Here is a 16801-nt window from a genome sequence, read left to right on the forward strand (position 1 = left end):
CTCGTATATTTACCATATTCATCGGTCTTTCATCCTTGTAAAATGATATCGGACAGTGATTTCAATCCCAAAGGAAAGGAGGGGTGGTGTTGTTGNTCACTCAATTGTTGGGTGGCGGATTTCTGGCCGACAACTCTGGGTCAACCCACACTGGCCCATCAAAGGGGCCTAATTGGCCCATGAATTAGCTAATAAAACCGAACCTGGTCAACGAAGTGGCAAAAAAAAAAATCAAAAATGGCCAATCAATTCGCCTGGTAATGGAAATGAAATTGTTGGAAATTTTGATTAAATAAACCACGACTACTTTATGGATTGATTTTAAATACGCGAAAGCTCTTATAATGGACACTTTATGCGATAAAGCAGTGTCAAACCCGATAATGGAAATTGTCTTAATTTTTTCTTCTAATTACTTCGGTTAGTAAGTGTCGAATGAAAGGAAAAGCAGCGAATGCACCAGAAATTCTTCCCTCGTTAGCAAGTAAACCCCTCATTTCGGCTTGAAATACTTTTTTTTGGCTAGATCACCTCAAATAATTAGGAACCCACTAACCAATTATGCTCATCCTTAGCGATCGCCCACGCACACGTTGTCCACTTCCACCACCTCCAATAACTCGCCCAACGCGGCTCTATCGTTGGTGGATCCGCCTCCGGGTGGGGCCCGTGGTTCCAAGAACAATGCCCCGCTCGTCACCATTCCCGAGGATTGGGATTCAATCCAAGTTCCGCCTCCCGTTTTGACGCCCAGTGGGCCCGGGGCCCATGCCGCCTCGCGCGTCCGAGTGGGTGGGACTCAAGCCGAGGAGGAGGAGAGCGACGATTCGGACTCGGACGAAAGCTGTAGTCACTCGGACGACGACAGTGACGATGATTCTGGCAGTGAAGATGAAAATTCCGGCAGTAGCAGCTCATCGTGCTCCTCAGATGATGGCGAGTCCGACTCCGGTTCCAGCTCCAGTTACTGCAGTGATACGGTAAGGCTTGGGTAATGGGTTAGGGCTTGAAGTGTTTGTTTGAAAAGGCCATTTGCGGCATTCTTGAAATTTTGATCATGGTCCATAGTCATAAAACGAGATACTCGAGGGTCGTAGTGGTTGGTCTGAACAGAAGTTTCCCTATACAAAGTCGGATTCATGAATGGAGACACGTTTTGAATTCGGGGAATTGAGAGCAACGGTTTTGTTGTAGCGATCGCGCTTTTTTGTTGGAATTGAATTGCTTCCTGATGTTTTTGAACTCTCTTTAAGGATGTATTGATATATCGTCGTTTTGATTTGATTATTTTAGGTAGATTAAATGTTTGGCTTATTAGTTTTGGCGGCGAAAAGTCATCAAACAGATCTTATGATTTCGACCCCTGCAATGTTATTTTTCACACAATCATGCGGGCAAGTGTGTGTTCAATTTTAAAATGCCCGAAGACCCAATTCAAAGGCAAACATTAAAAATCGATGGCAGTAAATGCTGAAAGGAGTGTTTTAACGTACATTAATTAGTTTTTTGAGTTACTCAAGAATGTGTTCTTTATGTTCAACAAAGCAGTTTTTCTTGTTTCCCTGATTGGAAAGACTAATTATTTATGAATGAGTATAATTTTGTGTACGTATATTTTAGATTAGATCAGGCGTGGATTGAAAATAGCTTTGTCTGACATATTTGCATCTTTTGTTTCATTCTTCAATGCGTTTAAGTAGCTCTTTCCATGGTGTTCCCTTTTTTCCCTAATACAGGGTTAAGTTTAAATTGAATAACAAGTCAGGCAAATGACATAAATGATTAGGCCGATCGTTGTTTTTGCGATTTGAACCTATCAAACCATATCAGCCATTGCCGATTGTCTGATCTAGTATTCAAAAACTGTTTTTTGTGTTTTCCAGAACTGTTCGAAACGCAACAACTGTAACGCCAATAAGAAAACGTCCAAGTGCCAGAGTGGTGTGAAAAAGTCGGCCCCATCCGGGCCCATGCTCAAAGAGGAGCCCAAAGATGAAGCCGAAAGTGACACGTTTTCAAAGCCCTATCCACCCAAGTTAAGTGGGGCAGCAGTGAGCAGTCATGCCCGAATTCAAGCCGGGAGCTCGTCCAAAATTAGTGCTAAAACCAGTTGTTACATGACTGAGAACAAGACTAAGACGACCAAAGTGCGAACGGAAGTGCAGTTAATGGCCAAACGAACCATCAAAACGGTGGTGAGCACCAACATCGGCGTCAGCTTCGGCTCGTTTCAAACGAATTTTACCGGAGATCGCCGCTTCGGATCCGTTTCTTCAGAGAAGGTAAGTGTTGTTGTGCCTGAGATAGGGGATAACTGATGATCTGAGAGCTTGACATTCCTTGGCAAACAAGAGATTAAACTTGGAATGTCGGCCATTTCTACAGTGAAGATCCTTAATGGCGTCCGAATGATCCATATCTCTTTCTCTGTCATTCACTTGCAAGTAACTTACATACCATAACTTCAGCAAGTATGTGTTTGAAGCCCTATTTTCTGAAGCTATTGAGAAAGAGCAATAAGGAATGAAGCTTTGCAATCATCGATTCAAGACCTTATTTGTAGAGGTTTCGGGATTAGGGCGGTGCATTAGAAACCGTTGACAAGTAACCGACCGTTCTGAAGTTCACTGGTGAGTGTATGGGTGGTTGTTGAATGGGGTTACACTCAACTACTCTGAAGTCCTGATGTCATTAATCTCTTTAGTGAGGTGACTTTTGAAAGGCAAGCGGAAAGACATCTTTACGGGAGGATCTTTGATACTGAGATAAGGCGCTCGCCTTTAGCTTCTCCACTTGCCGTAATGCCACCATCGAAAGAATACCTGGGCTTTGGTTGCACTCTTTGCATTTGTAAGAAGATGGAAGGGGGTGACATATTGTTTGTTTTCTCGGAATATGTGATGGATCTCCGCATTGAATAGCTTGGGCATCGAGATCGTCTGTCTGGCTCATTTCATGCGTCTGTTGTACGGATCATTCATTTTTCATGGTAATGGAGGACTGACTGGTTGCTTTCTTGGTTAGTGACACCAGATCGAAAAGTATTTACAATCCCCGTCAAGACTTTCAACCATTAATCAAAGGGGTTAGAAGAGCTTTCTTGCCGCAGTCTGCTTCTCATCAGCGGTCTTTGAGGCTTTTTGTTTTGTTAAGGAATTGCATTAGGCAAGTTGAAGAGGAATTGAGGTATTCAACCTTATTCTCTCTCGGCAATGAAGCTGAGCACCCAAAATGCGGCCATGATGGACAGCTCAATTAAAATTCCCTTTCATGACATTGAGGGCAAAAAAGGACCTTCTCCATGGGGTCTGACAGGCTAAAGGTGAAGTGAAAGCCCTCCTTCTTTCGATAAAGATGCTACCAGCTGAGCTTATAAAGGCGATATGTCCTGCATCTTATGAGCTGTCATTATGGGTTCGATCTTTCCGTGCCATTGGGGTTTACGCTCTAAGCAATAGATGGCGCAAGAGTCTTCTTGGCCATGGTTGAGTCAAAAATACACGCAACCTCTCCGCTACTGGATGATCGACCATTTGGGACCTCGCTCGCTTCATTCTCCTTGGTTGACAGTAATGAGATTTTAAGAGAACTATCAATCGGAAATTTCCGTCTGCTCGTCACCGTCACAGTCACATAATCGGGTGCAATTCGAAATATGATGACTTGATAGGCTCAAATTGGGCTTAGACAATGAGATGAGATTTCGGAAAATGGCTCTCCTCTCCCACTCACTACCCTTAGTAGTTGAAGTAGAAAAAAAGTTTTCATGGACGAATGTTTTAATGGTTTTTCTTTCTTCCTCTCTTCCTCTTTTTTCTATTGTCAGCGGTGCGTGTTCGGCTTGCATTGAGCCAACTCTCACACCCTACCAATCATTAAAGGGGGCATAATTGAATCAAATAGACGAAAATTACATTATTTTCATTCTCTTCCACACTAGGAATTCTCCGCCCTCAACCAATAATTGTTTTTCGATGTTCCTCTATTTTTTTCATTCGCCTTCACGCCAAGCGCTCAAACCCCGACTGAGAAAGAGAGACCAGACTGTATATACTACACGTAGTGTAGTACTACAACACACTCTATATAGTAGAGTAGAGTGGAGTGCATGCTATGAAAGGGGCACAAAGTTCTGAGGGGGCTCTTAGAGAGAACAAGAAAGTAAGATGGATTACTTTCTGTCATGGTATCAACAGGATATCAAATCGTGATGGAGTGAACGTCGGCCGAATTCAAGTGTATTTAAAGTGTGCCAACCACAGCAGCTCCCCGAGGTCATTATTGATTTTTCCTACTCGACACTCCTGCCAAGAAATTGGTGCATGAGTTTTTGAAATGATATCCAAATCTGACAGCACGGTGCATGAAAATGGACCACATTCACAATTGAAAGCCTTTCTATTCCCCCCCTCTCTTTCTCTCTTTCACCCCTCTCACCTCGTTCAAGCATGATGGTGATGGTCGGTGGGAGCAATTATCAATAATTTTGTGGTCTGACTTTGACATTTGCCAGTAAATCGCTTCACGCCAAGCTAGCGTACACATATATTTAGTGCTCCATGGCCGACAAGAGTAGTTGTTGATCCTCCTCTTTCTCCTCCTCCCTCTACCAAGGTGGTTTTAGTAGTACCACTCGTGTGAGTTCATAGGAACGCGCACTGGAGTGGACTCTTGAGATATAATTTATTGCAGACAATGTTATGACAGATACAAATGACCTCAACTTGTAGGAATTAGATTTACTCCACGCAGAATTGGTCGTCCAAGCGGCGTTGGGATTTGTAAATTTCCCACCACATCCATAAATTATCCAGTGGTTCCAATTCAACAAGGGGAAGGGATATCAAAGTCCCATTGATGTGAGTGGGAATCGAGAGAGAAGGAGCTGACTGGGCTGAAGGGAAGGAATGAATTCAAGGAAGGACTTCTCGTGGAAGTTGACGTCCCCAAGTTCTTCTTGACAATCAGTCAATTACGATCTCAAAACGCCTGATCAAGCGTGTAATTGGTGCATGAAGGGCGTTGGTGCTTCAAATTCAAATTGATTGGATTTTACGGCAAATTTAATGCGACGCCAACTCTGTGTGATCATGTCTGGTGGCTAACAAGTGTTTTAGCTCCACTTGCGTGTGTGGTCGACTTTGAATCACGGTGATCTTGAGAGTCCATTCTTCAATAGGGATAAGATACCCGGTTCCCATTTTCACCTTCTTATTAGGCGCACTTGCCACGTACAGTTGCTCTGGGAAATACGCACACTCATCATTCCAGTCATGATGTGGTGGACTCAGGATTTGAAAAGAAGTGACATCTCGCCTCCACATTATCTAATGTGCTCCTTGTCAAACCGCACTCCAGTTTTGATCCAGATGAGAGGCAATTCTCGCAAGAAGATGACTCTCGGCAATGCCTTTCGTTCGAGAGCGACTGTCTGATGAGCCCTTCCTTTGTAAGAGAGTGAGTTGGTTGGTTGGTTGGTTGGTTGGTTGGTTGATACGCACACGGAGGCCAACCTGAAGCTCCCATAAATAACTCGATAACAGGCTAATGTAGGCTCATTTGTTTCCCAGACACTTCGAGAATGGAAAAATTTGTGGAGCACCAAAAGAGCGCCTCTCGCCCTAGGTTCCGTTTGTATGTTCAGAGATTGTTTTGTACCGGAGAAGAAGAAGAAGGGAGCACTAAACCCAAGGGGAGGAAAACCGGGATTCGAATGGATCTGGTGGAGAGCAAACCTGAGGAAGCCGTATCAGTCAGCGTATAATCACAAACAAAGAGTGCCAAAATCAACAGGTTTCCTGCTCCAAAATATGGCAATTTGTCGTCTGGCATGGATAATTCAAACGATTGGAGGCGATTTTGTTGAAATGTAATGGATCCATGAGAACAGAGTGCGATCACTTGATCTTTGTCAACGGCGCTTGATGTTCACTTGAAATTCCAGAGGGAGGAGAGTTGTGAAATGTTTTGCCCCATCTCACTCACACGTGTGTGTTCCAAATTGAATGTTCCACTTTTCTCGAAAATCAATTACACGAGTTTTTTGGATGCTCAGCCAGGACCTAAGTCTGCAGACGCTCTTCAAAGATTCGGTGTCGTTTAGTGCTCGCCTGATTATTTCCATTTTGAACCATCCTCAAGCTCTTTGAATATCTCACTAAATGCTCCCAGCGCCTGATGAAAAAAACCGTCCCTAAAACACAGTCCGTAGGGTGGCTCCCGAAATCTTGACTCGAAAATGAGTACGTTTTTGATGCTGATTACGAAGCTAAAACAAGACTTGTCATGGAAAAATACTCACCTCAGCTTCAGCGGCAAACTCGGTCCCCGACTCGGTGGTCGCTCTTTTTTTAACCGACCGTGTTCGTCTTTGGTTAGATTCGGTCTATTCCGACTGCATGGCCAATGGAAATAACCTCCTACTTGTGAAATTGACAAATTGCTTGTTACGGTTGGTTCACAGCTTGAAGAGGAATTTGTTTTAACTTCCAGCACGTCCTCCCCGACACCAATCGAAGTTCCCCGTTTTGGTAGTAGTTGAGCACTTGAGTGAGCGAGCAACTCGGTTGGAAAATTTCATATTCATTCAATCGGTGCCTTGTTAAACAGATGAGCCATCGATCAAATCTCTCGACTTGGCCTAATGCAATTCCAACGCAAGATGATTATAATAATGAAGGATTTTCGAGAGACCCATTTTGAGCGTCTTTTTCCTACGGACAATTACCCAATGCACGAGTACGTTGGACCGGCCTTGACTTTTCAATTGTCATCCTGTCTCACGTTGTAGCCAGAGTTTGTGGCTTTTGGTGCCAGCAAAGCTTCTGGACTGTTGCTCGTCTGGTTCTCGTCTGGACGGATTGGACCCATCGAGAGAACGAGATGAAGGCGCAAATTGGTGCTCTCCCAACTACCTAATGCAAGTTTCCTCATTACAAAGTCATTGTTGTGGGTCAAATAGTGAGTGGACTCAAATAGCCTGTACAATTATTGCATTTCTTCGGTGTTTTCTGGGGTTACTTGAGATCCAATTTAAATGGAACTCTGGGACTGGAATTAGTTATGTGAATACTTTTTTTTTGAGGTGAGCGCGGGCTGAAGAACACAGAAGAGGGTTGAAACACCCGAATTTCATGACCTCTTCCAGTCATAAATAATACCTAATTAGAAAACACAGTTCAATTATGACACTGGGAATCCGTGTGGCTGAAATCAATTTTCTGGATGGGTTATTTATTGCTTTTTTCGACTCGTCCTTCTCCTCCCAAAGCGAGATACACATCCCGCCCAATCCTATCTTGAGGGTGCAAGTTTTTGCCCCCAGGTGACTAGATAGATCTGTTGTTAAGAGATTCATTCCCTTAGTGGAAACGAACGACGAGGTGCTGCACAAGTTGAAGCCAAGATTGGGTACGTTCTCTTTAATGGCAAGAGCCGCGACAGAATTGCACTTTTTTACGTCTTCTCGCGTTTTTCCCTCTGGTGAATGAGTTAACGAATCGCCTTGGCTAGACTAGCTCCATTTTCATGAGAACGTATTGAATGATCCAATCAAGGCGAAAAACTGGAACGAGTCTGGCTGGATCGAGCAAGTTAACGGATGTGAGTAGTTTCACGGATTCCTTTGTGAAGGAGGTAAATTTCCTCCACCTCCTCCTCCTCCTCCTCCTCCTCCTCCTCGTCCTCCGTCTAATGAGGTCTGTAGAACTCATTTAGACATGAGAAAGAACAGCTTTGTTTAACCTCCGTCCAAAGTTGGCTCATTTAGTGGTTCATAATTTGGTAAAAAACCGAAGAGAATCCGAGTTCAGTTGTGGATGGGACGGTTGCGACCGAGCGTGAAAAAGCGGATTGAAAAACGAAGCAACCATGGTAATTAGGCCAACTCTTCTCTCGACGTTTTCCGCTGAAATTAGCCACAGAAGAGAGATAAATAATATGGAAAGAATGTTGCTTGAGAAGGTGAACATGTCTAGGGACATCATGTCTTCATTTTAAAATCCCCGTTTACGAGCGTACTTAAAGTTCATCCCCTTTCTCCGTCGCCATTTGAAGGTGTTGCAAAAAAAGAGAGCCCAAAAAGGGGGGAATTCTTGGCTTGCCACTAAAACTGCACAAAATTGAGTGACAGAAGAGTACCACGTTTGTCTCGTGAATCTCTTGCCCGTAACTCTAATCTCCGCCGATCTATGCACACTCTTCATGGTATTACTCAACTATTCATTCTTTTGGAAAAAAGAGACAAAACATGGAGTGAGTCACTAGCCGCTGCAAGTCTCTGACTTTTTGGAACTTCTTGTTTGGGGTCTCAATTGCAGTGCATCCAATCTCTATAATTTACTCTCAGAGTTTGATTGATGAGCCGGGAAGAAATTCGAAAACAAATATTAGTCTAGTCCTCAACCTGTTCTAGAGCGAACCCTCACTTCCAAATTATCCGAAATGTCCTCCTCTCTTTCGGCATAACGTGTACTATAACGTATTGCTTGCTAGTCGTCCAATTCAAGGGCTACTCAAGTGCATTAATACAATACCTCAGATCTGGCTCATCCGGTTTAAATTGGTTCAAAATCTAACCTCGTGTTTTGGGAACGAACTAAATGCCGACTGGATGACCTCGGGCAACTTCAATTTTTGTACACACCTCTCTAGTACATTGGCAGAAGGTAGAGAGATAGACCCTACAGCTCGGTTAATTCACCTAGGATGAGCTGAACGACCAAGCAAGATCTCCGCCACGGACCCACGTACTTGTATGTGGCGATCTCAATTTGATGAACATGTTTTCAGTTTTTTTTCTCAGTTCAGCTCTCGGGGACTCGCCTCTAGCGCCTTTGGGCTTATATCCACTGTACACAATCCAGAGGGGGCTGAGAGTCCCGAGTGGTAATCCTCTGAGAGTCGAATCATTTAAATTCAAACAGAGTCATTTTCTCAAGTCCTGGCTTATTATTAGACCATGTTCATGACTCAAAGCTATACGTCTCAACTCATTACGTGCGGCGGATGTGTTTTTCAATTGTTTCTTCTTACCCTCATCTTCACTAACGGGAGATAGATACGAGAACGCACTTACATACATACATGTACCTACATATCACAGAGAAGGAGTCTCCAGGAAGAGAAGTGAAATCTTGAACCTTGTTCTGATCTTCTCGTATGCCTAGTACGAGTTCGTGTCAGGAGCTCGGGAATGTGATCGGATAATATGCTCAAAGTCAGGAGGAGGCAGTAGGCACCTGTTGAAAGCACACATGGTGCGAAGTTCATTTCGAGCTATCTTGACCTTTATCATCACAATAAATTAGTTCAATCTCCACTGCATGTTGAGGATGGAGAGAACAACGCCCAGATCTCAGGAATATCGGCGGAGAAGAAGAAAGAGCGAAAGAGAGTGCTCGGCTGTACCAATAATTAACGTATTTAAAACCACCGAATTTATGTTTCCATCTTTCCAAGACCGTGGAAAGGGTTGTTTTATAACATAATTACGTTAAGTCAATTTCATTCATTAGTGGCGATGAGCTGATTGTCGAGTTCGATTCAGGAAGGAGGGTCGTAAAGTTAAAGGCGATGTTGTAAACCGTTTTCCGTCATTAGTGGTTGAGGGTTTTTTATGGTTTTTGGTTCAACTGGTGGCTATGCGTTGAAAGATGTAAACTAAAGGTAGGAATAGATTCCAAAGCGCTGGTTAAAAAAAGCCATCTCACCACCCTAAGTCTAGACTCGGCTACCAATAGCTTGTTTTTACTTCACCTTACCACGCTTTTAATGCAGACCGAGGACTCGCCATTCAAATGAGACAGACATCTGGTACAAGTTATTCCCGGCATCCAGTTTGCTTAATAGGTTGGTTCCACCTTTGTCCACTGGATTCATTCATTTTTATATCTGTCAATCGAACTCCTCCACCCCAAACTGTCCCGTCGATCGAACAAAGCAAGGTGTTCAATGTTTGATATGATGGTTCGCTCGGAAAGCTCGCCCAAGCCCGGGGAGCTGAGCTCAAAAATGAAGTGAGTCATTAGTTTTATGTAGTAAGAGGTAGTTCAACTCGTTTTATGGTGGTTTTATGTTTACTATTTCCACTTTAAACTTCAGAACGGCCGCAAATTTGTTAGAGTGGAGCTAAACACGCATTCGAGCTCTAATTAATGTACTCTTCAAACCTTTGAGGTTTGACAAATGTGTTCTTTAAATGAAAACATGCTTTTATTTGCATTTGTTGAAATGACTTGGATTAGCTAGTACGCCACGCACTAGTTTTTAATCAAAAATGTGATACGATCCATTTGATAAATGATCGATGACTCCTCTTTGATAACCATGTGTCACATGAATACCGTTGCATGGCCTCGTAAACTAGGTTGGGATTGAATAATTGCCGAAACACCATTGGACCTGATCTTCGAGAGGAACTGCACTACTGACAATCAGGCCGGAATGGTTCAAAGTTCTGATCCTTGGACGGAGTAAGATTAATGTTTCTCCGGTCAGACAATACAACGACGAACTAGCGTTGGGACCGGCTGACTGACTGACTGACTGACTGTATACCATCTTGGTTCTTCGAAGGGATTTTCCCTCTTTTTGAGCTGGGAATTTCAATCTTGGATGGAATTTTTTTTCGGAGGTGCGCCTNGAAGCAACCATGGTAATTAGGCCAACTCTTCTCTCGACGTTTTCCGCTGAAATTAGCCACAGAAGAGAGATAAATAATATGGAAAGAATGTTGCTTGAGAAGGTGAACATGTCTAGGGACATCATGTCTTCATTTTAAAATCCCCGTTTACGAGCGTACTTAAAGTTCATCCCCTTTCTCCGTCGCCATTTGAAGGTGTTGCAAAAAAAGAGAGCCCAAAAAGGGGGGAATTCTTGGCTTGCCACTAAAACTGCACAAAATTGAGTGACAGAAGAGTACCACGTTTGTCTCGTGAATCTCTTGCCCGTAACTCTAATCTCCGCCGATCTATGCACACTCTTCATGGTATTACTCAACTATTCATTCTTTTGGAAAAAAGAGACAAAACATGGAGTGAGTCACTAGCCGCTGCAAGTCTCTGACTTTTTGGAACTTCTTGTTTGGGGTCTCAATTGCAGTGCATCCAATCTCTATAATTTACTCTCAGAGTTTGATTGATGAGCCGGGAAGAAATTCGAAAACAAATATTAGTCTAGTCCTCAACCTGTTCTAGAGCGAACCCTCACTTCCAAATTATCCGAAATGTCCTCCTCTCTTTCGGCATAACGTGTACTATAACGTATTGCTTGCTAGTCGTCCAATTCAAGGGCTACTCAAGTGCATTAATACAATACCTCAGATCTGGCTCATCCGGTTTAAATTGGTTCAAAATCTAACCTCGTGTTTTGGGAACGAACTAAATGCCGACTGGATGACCTCGGGCAACTTCAATTTTTGTACACACCTCTCTAGTACATTGGCAGAAGGTAGAGAGATAGACCCTACAGCTCGGTTAATTCACCTAGGATGAGCTGAACGACCAAGCAAGATCTCCGCCACGGACCCACGTACTTGTATGTGGCGATCTCAATTTGATGAACATGTTTTCAGTTTTTTTTTTCTCAGTTCAGCTCTCGGGGACTCGCCTCTAGCGCCTTTGGGCTTATATCCACTGTACACAATCCAGAGGGGGCTGAGAGTCCCGAGTGGTAATCCTCTGAGAGTCGAATCATTTAAATTCAAACAGAGTCATTTTCTCAAGTCCTGGCTTATTATTAGACCATGTTCATGACTCAAAGCTATACGTCTCAACTCATTACGTGCGGCGGATGTGTTTTTCAATTGTTTCTTCTTACCCTCATCTTCACTAACGGGAGATAGATACGAGAACGCACTTACATACATACATGTACCTACATATCACAGAGAAGGAGTCTCCAGGAAGAGAAGTGAAATCTTGAACCTTGTTCTGATCTTCTCGTATGCCTAGTACGAGTTCGTGTCAGGAGCTCGGGAATGTGATCGGATAATATGCTCAAAGTCAGGAGGAGGCAGTAGGCACCTGTTGAAAGCACACATGGTGCGAAGTTCATTTCGAGCTATCTTGACCTTTATCATCACAATAAATTAGTTCAATCTCCACTGCATGTTGAGGATGGAGAGAACAACGCCCAGATCTCAGGAATATCGGCGGAGAAGAAGAAAGAGCGAAAGAGAGTGCTCGGCTGTACCAATAATTAACGTATTTAAAACCACCGAATTTATGTTTCCATCTTTCCAAGACCGTGGAAAGGGTTGTTTTATAACATAATTACGTTAAGTCAATTTCATTCATTAGTGGCGATGAGCTGATTGTCGAGTTCGATTCAGGAAGGAGGGTCGTAAAGTTAAAGGCGATGTTGTAAACCGTTTTCCGTCATTAGTGGTTGAGGGTTTTTTATGGTTTTTGGTTCAACTGGTGGCTATGCGTTGAAAGATGTAAACTAAAGGTAGGAATAGATTCCAAAGCGCTGGTTAAAAAAAGCCATCTCACCACCCTAAGTCTAGACTCGGCTACCAATAGCTTGTTTTTACTTCACCTTACCACGCTTTTAATGCAGACCGAGGACTCGCCATTCAAATGAGACAGACATCTGGTACAAGTTATTCCCGGCATCCAGTTTGCTTAATAGGTTGGTTCCACCTTTGTCCACTGGATTCATTCATTTTTATATCTGTCAATCGAACTCCTCCACCCCAAACTGTCCCGTCGATCGAACAAAGCAAGGTGTTCAATGTTTGATATGATGGTTCGCTCGGAAAGCTCGCCCAAGCCCGGGGAGCTGAGCTCAAAAATGAAGTGAGTCATTAGTTTTATGTAGTAAGAGGTAGTTCAACTCGTTTTATGGTGGTTTTATGTTTACTATTTCCACTTTAAACTTCAGAACGGCCGCAAATTTGTTAGAGTGGAGCTAAACACGCATTCGAGCTCTAATTAATGTACTCTTCAAACCTTTGAGGTTTGACAAATGTGTTCTTTAAATGAAAACATGCTTTTATTTGCATTTGTTGAAATGACTTGGATTAGCTAGTACGCCACGCACTAGTTTTTAATCAAAAATGTGATACGATCCATTTGATAAATGATCGATGACTCCTCTTTGATAACCATGTGTCACATGAATACCGTTGCATGGCCTCGTAAACTAGGTTGGGATTGAATAATTGCCGAAACACCATTGGACCTGATCTTCGAGAGGAACTGCACTACTGACAATCAGGCCGGAATGGTTCAAAGTTCTGATCCTTGGACGGAGTAAGATTAATGTTTCTCCGGTCAGACAATACAACGACGAACTAGCGTTGGGACCGGCTGACTGACTGACTGACTGACTGACTGACTGTCTGACTGTATACCATCTTGGTTCTTCGAAGGGATTTTCCCTCTTTTTGAGCTGGGAATTTCAATCTTGGATGGAATTTTTTTTCGGAGGTGCGCCTCCCTTCCAGCGCGACCAATTTTAATTGACTTTTAATGGTGGGCCTGTGAAAAAGATCTCATCTTTCAGCCTTGCACCTCGAACTTAGAACCAAACGTCGTTGTGGATGTGCATTCTTATCGAACGCTGAAGAGGAATTAGAAGAAACGAGTGATCAATTGATCTATCTCACATTTCATTATTGTGCTCCACTGAAGAGCAGCTACTGGGACGGCGGTGTGCCAATTTCCAACCGATATATGACACATGATCGGAGCCATTTTGATCGATTAGACCTCTCAAAATTTAGACGATTGACCAAAAGCACTATTATATATACTCGTATATCCTTGAGCCGGCGCATTACCCCTCTTCTTGTTTTCATATGGAATAAATCTCCATGAAATTACGATGTTTGGCTTCGTCTGCAACGTCATCCCCCTTTTTCCATCACTGAACCATTAATCTATGTTTGGGACAAGATTTGCAAGTTACTGCCCTGAGAGGGCTTGCCAAATACCCCACCCATGGTTTATCTGAACTTGGACCACTTCCTTTTCGGTCATTATGCCAAGAGAGATGTATCATAAGCTAGCGTCGTGCATTCATCTGGGGCGGTTTCTATCTCTACGGTTTCATGATCTATGAAGAACAGAAAAATGATGAAACAGGAGGAGTTGCTCGAATATCCAACCAACCTACAGAAGCCCTCTAGTTCCTTGGCTGGGTTCCTCTCCTCCACAGATGAGGTTTATTAATATTCACGAAAAAAAATCATCAAATTTCTGGCACCACTTGGTTTCTGTCTACCAACTGGTTGGATCCTTCTCGTCGCCTTTGCTTTTCTTTCGTCTTCTTCGTCCTCCTCCTTTTTTTCTTCCGTCAAGCCCTGAATGCATAATAATTTGGCATCCAGACAGATTTCTTTCTAAACATAAGGCTCTTGGCGGGGAGTAACGAGTTCTGCTGTAGTGACATCTGCTCCCGGGAATCTCGTTGATATCAGGGATGTATTGATTTCTTGGCATTTGTCATCATGTCCCAATCAAACGTTTCCTTCCTTGCCGCGTTTTTGTCTCGCTTCCCTTCGTCAAAATGACGGCTTGTGAAACCAAAAGCATCCAGTGACTTAATGCACATTATGCTTTAGCTTGCTCAAGCTTTGGCATTAGATTAGCTCGAGTGTCAGTGAGGCTTTGTCGTTAAATCAGGAACCCAGGCGAAACTGATTTTGGTCCTAATTTGTATTATTCAGCAAAAAAAAAAATGGAATATTTTGCACCGGTCCTTCCAGCTAACATCGAGACCGTCAGACCAAGCCGGATTTCCACCAACATTTTTACTTTTTTCTGGTTCCCTACTTCTCCACCAAGTTTGATGGTTACCGACTAGAATGCGTGGTAGCGATGGTTGTTGTTGTGCCAGGAGTGGTAGTGGTTGTACGAGAAGTGGTAGTAGTAGAAGTGGTAGTGGTAGTCCCAATGGTGGTGGTTGTCGTTCCCTCCGACCATCGGCTGCCCCTTCTCTTCTTCTTCCTTCTCGATTCTTCGGTTCTTGCCTCGTCTCTCTCTCTCTCTCTCTCTCTCTCTCCCTTTCTGTGTGTATGTGTGCATTAACCAAATGCGTACCTTCAGAATGATGGATTGCTTTTTTGGTCGGTCGTCGTTCTCCACCTCCACGACACACACACTCGCACAACAACTGCATCGAGAACCCTGGAGAGCCATGGGCAATATTTCTACAACAGTAGACAAGTGCCTCTAATCCAAGGATCTGAATGGCATAGATTAATTGTACAACCCGCTGCATCATCCTCTGATTGGTATTGATCTACTTTTCCCCGAATATGCCAAATTGATGAGCCTGCTTGGTGACAGTTGACTCTCGTTCCGGATGTAGGCAAATTGTGGAAATACAAGCACTGCTGTATGTAGAGGACGGTTTCCAATAGGGAAAAATCTGCTCCAACTGATTCCTTGCTTTTTGCATGCACTTCTCCATTTTACCTTCCCTTTAGAATGGTGGACTAAGGGTTCCAACAATGACCTCATGACAGTTATGCAACTTTACACCCATTGTTCCGCCTTGAAATGAGCGGTTGTTCCCGGCACTTCCCTCGAGACGCTTTGTCTAACCTCTTGGAAGTGTAACCACCAATCATCCCAATCCAGGCAAGAATAAAGGGATTATAATTAAGTCATAAAACTCTGGTCTAGGCTGGTTTGACGAATAAATGGTTTTGCAGTGTGCATGGTTACGGTGTGGAAGAACCCCGTGTGGCATACGTATGTCTGCTCCAACTTTTCTCAATGAGTGCATTCACATTGGACTTGGCTAGGGCTCTTTGGTGATGGTGGTGGTGGTGAGTGTAGTAGCAGCAGCAGCAGTTGTATGTAGAACTGGAAGATCAGCTCTCTAACAACGGGCTCTGGATGTACCCGAAGTCCCACATTGGAGTTGGAGGATGATGATGATGGGAAGAAGGAGGCGAACAACAACAACACCAACAACAGCAACCACTACTACTGCTCCAACCACACAACCACGTGAACGAGAAGACGCTTGAGCAATCTTGCCAATGCATTCGTTCACTCACTCACTCATTGCTCTCTGCTATCTTTCTATCCGAAAGTGAGACTAACGCACAATTTTGCTCCATTTCATGGTATTGGTGGTGGTTTTCTTGTAATGAAAGGTTGCATAAGATACTTGCCCACAAAACGGCCCATAGATGAATTTGCAACTTTTGCCCTGACTATAGTAACCACCCCTGTAGGAGTACTTCTGCATGCATCCTGGAATGGACGAAGTGGTGTTCCCCCGATTCTGGAAGCCACTTGTGGTCTATGATAATCAATTTGTTGTTAAACCTTGACTGCATTCACTCACAGCTTGCATTCCTGTCCATATTAATGATGGTTGACTTTGCTAAGTTGGTGTACTCTTCGCGCAGTCGCTTGAGTTGTGAATCGACCGAAACCTGATAGTTATGTCTCCTCGATTTACGTTTTTTTGGCGGGCAAAAACCACAGATCCGACCAACTCGTTCACTCCCCAACTGGTCCATCTCCAGCGTACTCTGTCCGTACATGTACTCACTTCAATAAAAGTCTCCTCCAACCCCCATCGTGTGCTTGTGCGTGTGACGCCAACCATGTACTCGAGAGTAGGCATAGCGTTGTTCAGGAGTAAGGGATATCCTCTCGGTCTCTTGGTCTCTTGTCGTTACCAGCTGTTCACCCCATGGTCTAATTTTGTCTCCACGTTCCAAACGAACGGGATGGATGGATGAATCGACGGATGGATGACGGTGGTGCTATGGTGCTAGGGTCGGGGTAGTGGTAGTGGTAGTGCTGGTGATATCGCCAGCTATTCACCAAAT

General features: G+C 43.7%; 1 protein-coding gene across 1 annotated transcript in view; it reads left to right on the plus strand.

Annotated features, from left to right (window-relative positions):
- The window catches only part of LOC131879417 (mucin-4-like), a 68371-nt gene that overhangs the window by 3579 nt on the left and 47991 nt on the right, over nt 1-16801 (plus strand). The window contains exons 4-5 of the mRNA XM_059225731.1: nt 576-980; nt 1884-2282. Coding sequence (XP_059081714.1) covers nt 576-980; nt 1884-2282 — 804 coding nt within the window. The remainder of the gene's footprint in view (nt 1-575; nt 981-1883; nt 2283-16801) is intronic.

The sequence above is a fragment of the Tigriopus californicus genome, chromosome 4 (genome assembly GCF_007210705.1).
Source record: "Tigriopus californicus strain San Diego chromosome 4, Tcal_SD_v2.1, whole genome shotgun sequence".
NCBI lineage: Eukaryota > Metazoa > Arthropoda > Copepoda > Harpacticoida > Harpacticidae > Tigriopus > Tigriopus californicus.